The sequence below is a fragment of the Argopecten irradians genome, chromosome 15, assembly GCF_041381155.1.
Source record: "Argopecten irradians isolate NY chromosome 15, Ai_NY, whole genome shotgun sequence".
Classification (NCBI taxonomy): domain Eukaryota; kingdom Metazoa; phylum Mollusca; class Bivalvia; order Pectinida; family Pectinidae; genus Argopecten; species Argopecten irradians.
In genome coordinates, this window is record NC_091148.1 from 2,393,622 (window position 1) to 2,406,042 (window position 12,421).

At 39.4% G+C, this 12,421-nt stretch overlaps 1 protein-coding gene across 1 annotated transcript in view; it reads left to right on the plus strand.

Annotated features, from left to right (window-relative positions):
• LOC138309256 (uncharacterized) overlaps positions 1 to 9,168 on the plus strand; it is a 36,069-nt gene extending 26,901 nt beyond the window's left edge. Inside the window, exons 10-14 of the mRNA XM_069250412.1 lie at positions 954 to 1,079; positions 2,946 to 3,060; positions 5,611 to 5,745; positions 6,838 to 6,963; positions 8,055 to 9,168. Of these exons, the coding sequence (XP_069106513.1) occupies positions 954 to 1,079; positions 2,946 to 3,060; positions 5,611 to 5,745; positions 6,838 to 6,963; positions 8,055 to 8,209 (657 nt within the window). The 3' untranslated portion in view covers positions 8,210 to 9,168. The remainder of the gene's footprint in view (positions 1 to 953; positions 1,080 to 2,945; positions 3,061 to 5,610; positions 5,746 to 6,837; positions 6,964 to 8,054) is intronic.
• Positions 9,169 to 12,421: the final 3,253 nt, after the last annotated feature.

The window sequence follows — 12,421 nt, forward strand, 5'->3', positions numbered from 1 at the left end:
GAGGCAAACAGTTAAAATGATTATCATATCAAATACAAAACTTATGGACCTTTGATTCAATCCATATGGTGTTATAACTCATTGGTAGAATATCTAATAAATTAAATTCTACCAGGGTATTATAACATCTTATGGACCTCAGCAAAAGTCTATAATTGTATATTACATCTATTAATACAACCATACATGCACATTATACATTATAAAAGTGTATCATAGAATACATATTGAAGATTTTTTATTTATCGGACCAATTAACCTCTGAAGAAAAAAAATGTCATTATACGACAAATTTTGATATCAATCTAGAAAAAATCATTAATTCAATTTCTTATATTTACATTTTCACTGCAGTTCTGCTATGTAACCTTACTAAGCGCAGTTAGCGGTCATTTAGCTATATATAGACTATGAACACCAATCAGTTATTATGACGTCATTATCATTGTGACATCACAATTGTCGTGCCAGCCATCACGGAAAACGGCTGTTCAAATGGCTGTTCCATCTTTAATGATAAGGAACGACTAATTCATATTATAGATGTAAAATCCCTTGGTATTTCAACATAAAATTGTTGCCAAATGTAAATAGAAGCATTGAACGTCTTTCAGTTGGCATTCATAGTCAATATATATGCCAACTGGACAGAGGCAAATCTAACATGAAGCACTAGATAACTTCAGAGAACACATCAACAGAATTTGTTCATGGCTGCTCGGGCCACTACAAAGCTCACCGTTACTAAAAAAATAGATTGTTTCAGAAACTTTAGTTGGCCGGATGATAACGAATAAGAACAAATCAGCAAAATTTTACAAACTTCATACTATGATCTAATAATATCTAAGCTATGATGTTTAATTGCCATCAATAAGAAAATGTAGATGACAGTAGGGGACACATGTTACTGAAAGTTAATTCCAGGGTTTACATTTGTCTGTTACTTCCAGGTGCAGATTATGGCTAATAACTTTGTGATAGAACTGTGCCATATATTGTGTGATAGCCACAACCCAGAGGCTCAGAGACATGCTGCCGGCATCTTACGTAACCTAGCTGTGGGCCAGTATATCAGGGTAAGGATATCTGTGTGTCATTTTATCAGGGTAAGGATATCTGTGTGTCAGTATATCAGGGTAAGGATGTCTGTGTGTAAGTATATCAGGTAAGGATATCTGTGTCAGTATATCAGGGTAAGGATATCTGTGTCAGTATATCAGGGTAAGGATATCTGTGTCAGTATATCAGGGTAAGGATGTCTGTGAGCCAGTATATCAGGGTAAGGATATCTGTGTCAGTATATCAGGGTAAGGATATCTGTGTCAGTATATCAGGGTAAGGATATCTGTGTCAGTATATCAGGGTAAGGATGTCTGTGGGTCAGTATATCAGGGTAAGGATGTCTGTGTGTCAGTATATCAGGGTAAGGATGTCTGTGTCAGTATATCAGGGTAAGGATATCTGTGTCAGTATATCAGGGTAAGGATGTCTGTGTGTCAGTATATCAGGGTAAGGATGTCTGTCAGTATATCAGGGTAAGGATGTCTGTGTCAGTATATCAGGGTAAGGACGTCTGTGTGTCAGTATATCAGGGTAAGGATGTCTGTGTGTCAGTATATCAGGGTAAGGATGTCTGTGTCAGTATATCAGGGTAAGGATATCTGTGTCAGTATATCAGGGTAAGGATATCTGTGTGTCAGTATATCAGGGTAAGGATGTCTGTGTGTCAGTATATCAGGGTAAGGATATCTGTGTCAGTATATCAGGGTAAGGATATCTGTGTGTCAGTATTTCAGGGTAAGGATATCTGTGTGTCAGTATAACAGGGTAAGGATGTCTGTGTGTCAGTATATCAGGGTAAGGATATCTGTGTCAGTATATCAGGGTAAGGATGTCTGTGTGTCAGTATATCAGGGTAAGGATGTCTGTGTCAGTATATCAGGGTAAGGATATCTGTGGGCCAGTATATCAGGGTAAGGATATCTGTGTGTCAGTATATTAGGGTAAGGATGTCTGTGTGTCAGTATAACAGGGTAAGGATGTCTGTGTGTCAGTATATCAGGGTAAGGATATCTGTGTGTCAGTATATCAGGGTAAGGATGTCTGTGTGTCAGTATATCAGGGTAAGGATGTCTGTGTGTCAGTATATCAGGGTAAGGATATCTGTGTCAGTATATCAGGGTAAGGATGTCTGTGTGTCAGTATATCAGTGTAAGGATATCTGTGTGTCAGTATATCAGGGTAAGGATATCTGTGTGTCAGTATATCAGGGTAAGGATGTCTGTGTCAGTATATCAGGGTAAGGATGTCTGTGTCAGTATATCAGGGTAAGGATATCTGTGTCAGTATATCAGGGTAAGGATATCTGTGTGTCAGTATATCAGGGTAAGGATGTCTGTGTGTCAGTATATCAGGGTAAGGATATCTGTGTCAGTATATCAGGGTAAGGATATCTGTGTGTCAGTATTTCAGGGTAAGGATATCTGTGTGTCAGTATAACAGGGTAAGGATGTCTGTGTGTCAGTATATCAGGGTAAGGATATCTGTGTCAGTATATCAGGGTAAGGATGTCTGTGTGTCAGTATATCAGGGTAAGGATGTCTGTGTCAGTATATCAGGGTAAGGATATCTGTGGGCCAGTATATCAGGGTAAGGATATCTGTGTGTCAGTATATTAGGGTAAGGATGTCTGTGTGTCATAATAACAGGGTAAGGATGTCTGTGTGTCAGTATATCAGGGTAAGGATATCTGTGTGTCAGTATATCAGGGTAAGGATATCTGTGTGTCAGTATATCAGGGTAAGGATATCTGTGTCAGTATATCAGGGTAAGGATGTCTGTGTGTCAGTATATCAGGGTAAGGATATCTGTGTGTCAGTATATCAGGGTAAGGATATCTGTGTGTCTTGTTATTTACATGACCTTGTTGTTGTTATTTACAGGACCTTGTTGAACACGATTGTGTGGAAGCATTGACCTTTGTGTTGCTCGGGTTAGAGACGAGGGTCAGTACAATGATCGAGGTGACAGCTGCCTTGGCTGTGTTTGCTGATGAGGGTGAGTCAGTGATATTTCATTGATCTTCATATAATCAAGTGTTTGTATTAAGCCCACCATCATCAGATGGTGGGCTATTCAAATCACCCTTAGCCGTCTTCCCTCATCCGCCGTCCGTCGTCCGTTGTCCGTCCGTAAACAATGCTTGTTATCACTATTTCTTAAAAACTGCTGCAGGGATTTTGTTCAAACTTCACATGGATGGTCCCCTTGGTCCATATTTGTGCCATACAGATTTTGAGGCTGATCAGAAAAACAAGATGGCCGCCAGGCAGCCATCTTTGATTTTGGCAGTTGAAGTTTGTTATCGATATTTCTTGAGAACTATTGAAAGGATTTTGTTCAAACTTCACATGGAGGGTACCCTTGGTCCCTAGTTGTGCCATACAGATTTTGCGGCTGATCGGAAAAACAAGATGGCCACCAGGCTGCCATCTTTGATTTTGGCAGTTGAAGTTTGTTATTGATATTTCTTGAGAACTGCTGAAGGGATTTTGTTCAAACTTCATATGGAGGTTACCCTTGGTCCCTAGTTAAGCCATACAGATTTTGAGGCTGATAGGAAAAACAAGATGGCCGCCAGGCAGCCATCTTTGATTTTGGCATTTGAAGTTTGTTATTGATATTTCTTGAGAACTACTGAAGGGATCTGTCTCAAACTTCACATGGAGAGTACCCTTGGTCCCTAGTTGTGCCATACCGATTTTGCGGTTGATCGGAAAAACAAGATCAGCCATCTTGGATTTTGATAGTTAAGGTTTGATATCCCCATTTCTCAAAAAGTGCTGAAGTGATCTTTCTCAAATTTAATATGTAGGTTCCCCTAGGGCCTTTGTTGTGCATATTGCATTTTTGGACCAATCGGTGAACAAGATGGCCGCCAGGCCGCCATCTTGGATTTTGATAGTTAAAGTTTGTTATGACTATTTCTCAGATATTACTGAAGGGATCTGTCTCAAATTTCATATGTAGGTTCTCCTAGGGACCTAGTTGTGCATATTGCATTTTGGGACCGATCGGTCAACAAGATGGCTGCCAGGCAGCCATCTTGGATTTTGTTATTCAAAGTTTGTTATCACTATTTCTCAGAAAGTACTGAAGGGATCTGTCTCAAAATTCATATGTAGGTTCCCCTAGGTCCCTAGTTGTGCATATTGTGATATGGGACCGATCGGTCAACAAAATTGCTGCCATGCAGCCATCTTGGATTTTTATATTCAAAGTTTGTTATCGCTATTTCTCAGAAAGTATTGAATGGATCTTTCTCAAATTTCACATGTAGGTTCCCCTAGGGACCTAGTTGTGCATATTGCATTTTGGGACCGATCGGTCAACAAGATGGCTGCCAGGCAGCCATCTTGCATTTTGTTATTCAAAGTTTGTTATCGCTATTTTTCAGAAAGTACTGAAGGGATCTGTCTCAAAATTCATATGTAGGTTCCCCTAGGGCCCTAGTTGTGGATATTGTGATTTGGGACCGATTGATCAACAAGATGGCCGCCAAGGAGTCATCTTGGATTTTGATAGTTGAAGTTTGTTACCGCTATTTCTCAAAAGGTACTGAAGCGATCTGTCTCAAATTTTATATGTAGTATGTTTGAAAAAGTTTAAAAAGTAGAGAAAAGATCCATCTTTCCTTTGTCAGATAAGATCATTCTTTGGTGGGCGCCAAGATCCCTCTGGGATCTCTTGTTATTAGTGTTTTTGATCAGATATATTTGCTTATTAAATCATAATTATAAATTGTATAGAAATTGGAAAACACTTTTCATTGATTTTAAACAATATTGTCATGGTGTAATTATCACCAGTAAGGCTATTAGAATTAAAACCTAAGAGAAGATATGACCAGGAATCCTAGCGGGATATTTTCCCTGTATCCTGGTCAATCTCGGTGGGATTTCTGTCAATCCTGGCGGGATCCGGTCTTTATTTTCTCTGGGACATGACTCGGAACAGACCTGGATTGGCCGGAATCCAGGGAGAATATCCTGCAGGTGTCTCAGGGGGGAAAAAATCCTGGTGATATTGTAGGCAAATATACATGTGGATCCAATCTTTATTGCCCATTAACACACGTGTCTGATAATATTGCCCATTAACACACACGTCTGATAATATTGCCCATTAACACACGTGTCTGATAATATTGCCCATTAACACACGTGTCTGATAATATTACCCATTAACATATATGTCTGATAATATTGCCCATTAACATACATGTCTGATAATATTGCCCATTAACACACACGTCTGATAATATTGCCCATTAACTTACATGTCTGATAATATTGCCCATTAACACATGTGTCTGATAATATTGCCCATTAACACATGTGTCTGATAATATTGCCCATTAACACACACGTCTGATAATATTGCCCATTAACACACACGTCTGATAATATTGCCCATTAACACATGTGTCTGATAATATTGCCCATTACTGTAACACACATGTCTGGTAATATTGCCCATTACTGTAACACACATGTCTGGTAATATTTATGTCATGTTGAATGACGTTAAGATGATTATATTTGACAGACGATGTTAAGTACAAATTGCTCCACCTTCACGGCGGGAAAGTCTTCAGTAAACTGGTCACCTTAGCGTCACTGTCTACACAGTCGGAGGTGCAGTACAACAGTGTGGGTACCCTCGGTCAACTTTTCCTTGTAGGTAAGATAGTCCAGTCCAATACCACAGTTTGGGAACCCTCGGTCAACTCTTCCTTGTAGGTAAGATAGTCCAGTCCAATACCACAGTGTGGGAACCCTCGGTCAACTCTTCCTTGTAGGTAAGATAGTCCAGACCAGTACCACAGTGTGGGAACCCTCGGTCAACTCTTCCTTGTAGGTAAGATAGTCCAGACCAGTACCACAGTATGGGAACCCTCGGTCAACTCTTCCTTGTAGGTAAGATAATCTAGTCCAGTACCACAGTGTGGGAACCCTCGGTCAACTCTTCCTTGTAGGTAAGATAGTCCAGACCAATACCACAGTGTGGGAACCCTCGGCAAACTCTTCCTTGTAGGTAAGATAGTCCAGTCCAGTACCACAGCGTGGGAACCCTCGGTCAACTCTTCCTTGTAGGTAAGATAGTCCAGACCAATACCACAGTGTGGGAACCCTCGGCAAACTCTTCCTTGTAGGTAAGATAGTCCAGACCAATACCACAGCGTGGGAACCCTCGGTCAACTCTTCCTTGTAGGTAAGATAGTCCAGACCAATACCACAGTGTGGGAACCATCTGTCAACTCTTCCTTGTAGGTAAGATAATCCAGTACAATACCACAGTGTGGGAACCCTTGGTCAACTCTTCCTTGTAGGTAAGATAGTCCAGTCCAATACCACAGTGTGGGAACCCTTGGTCAACTCTTCCTTGTAGGTAAGATAGTCCGGTCGACTACGCGTGTTTTGCAATCCCAAAGGACAAGGGTGAAGTTCAACCTTCCAGTGATTTATGATAACATCACCAAAATCATTTCAAAGATAAAATGTCACTGTGCAATCACCAAAATGTATGACTAATTGTTTGTAAATTGTACTTTACCTAATATGTTGTTTTGGGATCTGGAAATATCTGTGTTACAAACTGTTCCTGTTAGGTAAGTTATAACCTCACAGAAGGATCAATGAGCATCAATAATAAGAATTGCCAAAGAAATACAGTAGCAGGGATTTCTTTTTTGTTCGCATGGAGTGAAAATGTGAAAAGAACATTTTTGTTGACTTAATTGGCATATGAATTGATTAGTTTGGTGTTTTTCAGAGATCCCTGAGGAGTTGAAGTCTGTGAACCTTTCTGGGATTGTGCTCTATATTGATGTGTTCCTCAAGTCACCCGACCCCAACTTTACTCATATAGCACTCTGGACTTTGGTACAGCTTCTCAAAGGTTGGGATGATCTATTGATACGGAATCTAGTATGACAAATAATGTATACAAATCTATTGACTTATGGTGTACTCTTTTAAAATTGATAAAAAATCTATTAACTTATGATGCATGATCTTAATTCTGTCTGTACTGACAGATCCTGTATTCTGATTTGTCTGTACTCACAGATCCTGTATTCTGATTTGTCTGTACTCACAAATCCTGTATTCTGATCTGTCGGTATTCACAGATCCTGTATTCTTATTTGTCTGTACTCATAGATCCTGTATTCTGATCTGTCGGTATTCACAGATCCTGTATTCTGATTTGTCTGTACTCACAGATCCTGTATTCTGATTTGTCTGTACTCACAGATCCTGTATTCTGATTTGTCTGTACTAACAGATCCTGTATTCTGATCTGTCGGTATTCACAGATCCTGTATTCTGATTTGTCTGTACTCACAGATCCTGTATTCTGATTTGTCTGTACTAACAGATCCTGTATTCTGATCTGTCGGTATTCACAGATCCTGTATTCTGATTTGTCTGTACTCACAGATCCTGTATTCTGATTTGTCTGTACTAACAGATCCTGTATTCTGATCTGTCGGTATTCACAGATCCTGTATTCTGATTTGTCTGTACTCATAGATCCTGTATTCTGATTTATCTGTACTCATAGATCCTGTATTCAGATTTGTCTGTACTCATAGATCCTGTATTCTGATCTGTCGGTATTCACAGATCCTGTATTCTGATTTGTCTGTACTCATAGATCCTGTATTCTGATTTGTCTGTACTAACAGATCCTGTATTCTGATCTGTCGGTATTCACAGATCCTGTATTCTGATTTGTCTGTACTCATAGATCCTGTATTCTGATTTATCTGTACTCATAGATCCAGTATTCTGATTTGTCTGTACTCATAGATCCTGTATTCTGATCTGTCGGTATTCACAGATCCTGTATTCTGATTTATCTGTACTCATAGATCCTGTATTCTGATTTGTCTGTACTCATAGATCCTGTATTCTGATCTGTCGGTATTCACAGATCCTGTATTCTGATTTGTCTGTACTCACAGATCCTGTATTCTGTACCCACAGATCCTGTATTCCACAAGGCGTTCCAGGACCACAGTATCGAGCCTGTTATAGTTAAGCTGGCCTCTACCTCACACCCCAACACTATAGAAGAGCTCGCAACAACCGTTCTAAAAAAGTTACGAGGAGAAGACGAGACGACCTCAAGTGATGACTGAGATTTTACTGTGACAAGTGATGACTGAGATTTTACTGTGACGAGTGATGACTGAGATTTTACAGTGACAAGTGATGACTGAGATTTTACAGTGACGAGTGATGACTGAGATTTTACAATGACAAGTGATGACTGAGATTTTACAGTGACAAGTGATGACTGAGATTTTACAGTGACGAGTGATGACTGAGATTTTACAGTGACGAGTGATGACTGAGATTTTACAGTGACAAGTGATGACTGAGATTTTACAATGACGAGTGATGACTGAGATTTTACAATGACGAGTGATGACTGAGATTTTACAGTGACGAGTGATGACTGAGATTTTACAGTGACAACTGATGACTGAGATTTTACAGTGACGAGTGATGACTGAGATTTTACAGTGACGAGTGATGACTGAGATTTTACAGTGACGAGTGATGACTGAGATTTTACAGTGACGACTGATGACTGAAATTTTACATTGACGATTGATGACTGAGATTTTACAGTGACAACTGATGACTGAGATTTTACAGTGACGAGTGATGACTGAGATTTTACAGTGACGAGTGATGACTGAGATTTTACAGTGACAAGTGATGACTGAGATTTTACAGTGACGAGTGATGACTGAGATTTTACAATGACGAGTGATGACTGAGATTTTACAGTGACGAGTGATGACTGAGAATTTACTGTGACAAGTGATGACTGAGATTTTACAGTGATGAGTGATGACTGAGATTTTACAGTGACGAGTGATGACTGAGATTTTACAGTGACAAGTGATGACTGAGATTTTACAGTGACGAGTTATGACTGAGATTTTACAATGACGAGTGATGACTGAGATTTTACAATGACGAGTGATGACTGAGATTTTACAGTGACAAGTGATGACTGAGATTTTACAGTGACAAGTGATGACTGAGATTTTACAGTGACAAGTGATGACTGAGATTTTACGGTGACAAGTGATGACTGAGATTTTACAGTGACAAGTGATGACTGAGATTTTACAGTGACGAGTGATGACTGAGATTTTACAGTGACAAGTGATGACTGAGATTTTACAGTGACAAGTGATGACTGAGATTTTACAGTGACGAGTGATGACTGAGATTTTACAGTGACAAGTGATGACTAAGATTTTACAATGACGAGTGATGACTGAGATTTTACAGTGACGAGTGATGACTGAGATTTTACAATGACGAGTGATGACTGAGATTTTACAGTGACGAGTGATGACTGAGATTTTACAATGACGAGTGATGACTGAGATTTTACAGTGACGAGTGATGACTGAGATTTTACAGTGACAAGTGATGACTAAGATTTTACAATGACGAGTGATGACTGAGATTTTACAGTGACGAGTGATGACTGAGATTTTACAATGACGAGTGATGACTGAGATTTTACAGTGACGAGTGATGACTGAGATTTTACAATGACGAGTGATGACTGAGATTTTACAGTGATGAGTGATGACTGAGGTTTTACAGTGACAAGTGATGACTGAGGTTTTACAGTGACAAGTGATGACTGAGATTTTACAATGACGAGTGATGACTGAGATTTTACAGTGACGAGTGATGACTGAGATTTTACAGTGACGAGTGATGACTGAGATTTTACAGTGACGAGTGATGACTGAGATTTTACAGTGACGAGTGATGACTGAGATTTTACAGTGACGAGTGATGACTGAGATTTTACAGTGACGAGCGATGACTGAGATTTTACAGTGACGAGTGATGACTGAGATTTTACAGTGACGAGTGATGACTGAGATTTTACAGTGACTAGTGATGACTGAGATTTTACAATGACGAGTGATGACTGAGATTTTACAGTGACGAGTGATGACTGAGATTTTACAGTGACGAGTGATGACTGAGATGACGAGTGATGACTGAGATTTTTACAGTGACAAGTGATGACTGAGATTTTACAGTGACAAGTGATGACTGAGATTTTACAGTGACGAGTGATGACTGAGATTTTACAGTGACGAGTGATGACTGAGATTTTACAGTGACAAGTGATGAGTGACAAGTGATGACTGAGATTTTACAGTGACGAGTGATGACTGAGATTTTACAGTGACGAGTGATGACTGAGATTTTACAGTGACGAGTGATGACTGAGATTTTACAGTGACAAGTGATGACTGAGATTTTACAGTGACAAGTGATGACTGAGATTTTACTGTTACGAGTGATGGCTGAGATTTTACAGTTATGAGTGATGACTGAGATTTTACAGTGATGAGTGATGACTGAGATTTTACAGTGACAAGTGATGAGTGACGAGTGATGACTGAGATTTTACAATGACGAGTGATGACTGAGATTTTACAATGACGAGTGATGAATGAGATTTTACAGTGACGAGTGATGACTGAGATTTTACAGTGACGAGTGATGACTAAGATTTTACAGTGACGAGTGATGACTGAGATTTTACAGTGACGAGTGATGACTGAGATTTTATAGTGACGAGTGATGACTGAGATTTGACAGTGACAAGTGATGACTGAGATTTTACAGTGACGAGTGATGACTGAGATTTTACAGTGACGAGTGATGACTGAGATTTTACAGTGACAAGTGATGACTGAGATTTTACAGTGACGAGTGATGACTGAGATTTTACAGTGACAAGTGATGACTGAGATTTTACAGTGACAAGTGATGACTGAGATTTTACAGTGACGAGTGATGACTGAGATTTTACAGTGACGAGTGATGACTGAGATTTTACAGTGACAAGTGATGACTGAGATTTTACAGTGACGAGTGATGACTGAGATTTTACAGTGACAAGTGATGACTGAGATTTTACAGTGACAAGTGATGACTGAGATTTTACAGTGACAAGTGATGACTGAGATTTTACAGTGAGGAGTGATGACTGAGATTTTACAGTGACGAGTGATGACTGAGATTTTACAGTGACGAGTGATGACTGAGATTTTACAGTGACAAGTGATGACTGAGATTTTACAGTGACAAGTGATGACTGAGATTTTACAGTGACGAGTGATGGCTGAGATTTTACAGTGACGAGTGATGACTAAGATTTTACAGTGACAAGTGATGACTGAGATTTTACAGTGACAAGTGATGACTGAGATTTTACAGTGACAAGTGATGACTGAGATTTTACAGTGACGAGTGATGGCTGAGATTTTACAGTGACGAGTGATGACTAAGATTTTACAGTGACAAGTGATGACTGAGATTTTACAGTGACAAGTGATGACTGAGATTTTACAGTGACGAGTGATGACTGAGATTTTACAGTGACGAGTGATGACTGAGATTTTACAGTGACGAGTGATGACTGAGATTTTACAGTGACGAGTGATGACTGAGATTTTACAGTGACGAGTGATGACTGAGATTTTACAATGACGAGTGATGACTGAGATTTTACAGTGACAAGTGATGACTGAGATTTTACAGTGACAAGTGATGACTGAGATTTTACAGTGACGAGTGATGACTGAGATTTTACAGTGACGAGTGATGACTGAGATTTTACAGTGACAAGTGATGACTGAGATTTTACAATGACGAGTGATGACTGAGATTTTACAATGACGAGTGATGACTGAGATTTTACAGTGACGAGTGATGACTGAGATTTTACAATGACAAGTGATGACTGAGATTTTACAGTGACGAGTGATGACTGAGATTTTACAATGACGAGTGATGACTGATATTTTACAGTGACAAGTGATGACTGATATTTTACAGTGACGAGTGATGACTGAGATTTTACAATGACAAGTGATGACTGAGATTTTATAATGACGAGTGATGACTGAGATTTTACTGTGACGAGTGATGACTGAGATTTTACAATGACGAGTGATGACTGAGATTTTACAGTGATGAGTGATGACTGAGATTTTACAATGACGAGTGATGACTGAGATTTTACAGTGACAAGTGATGACTGAGATTTTACAGTGACGAGTGATGACTGAGATTTTACAGTGACGAGTGATGACTGAGATTTTACAGTGACAAGTGATGACTGAGATTTTACAGTGACAAGTGATGACTGAGATTTTACAGTGACAAGTGATGACTGAGATTTTACAGTGACAAGTGATGACTGAGATTTTACAGTGACGAGTGATGACTGAGATTTTACAGTGACGAGTGATGACTGAGATTTTACAGTGACGAGTGATGACTGAGATTTT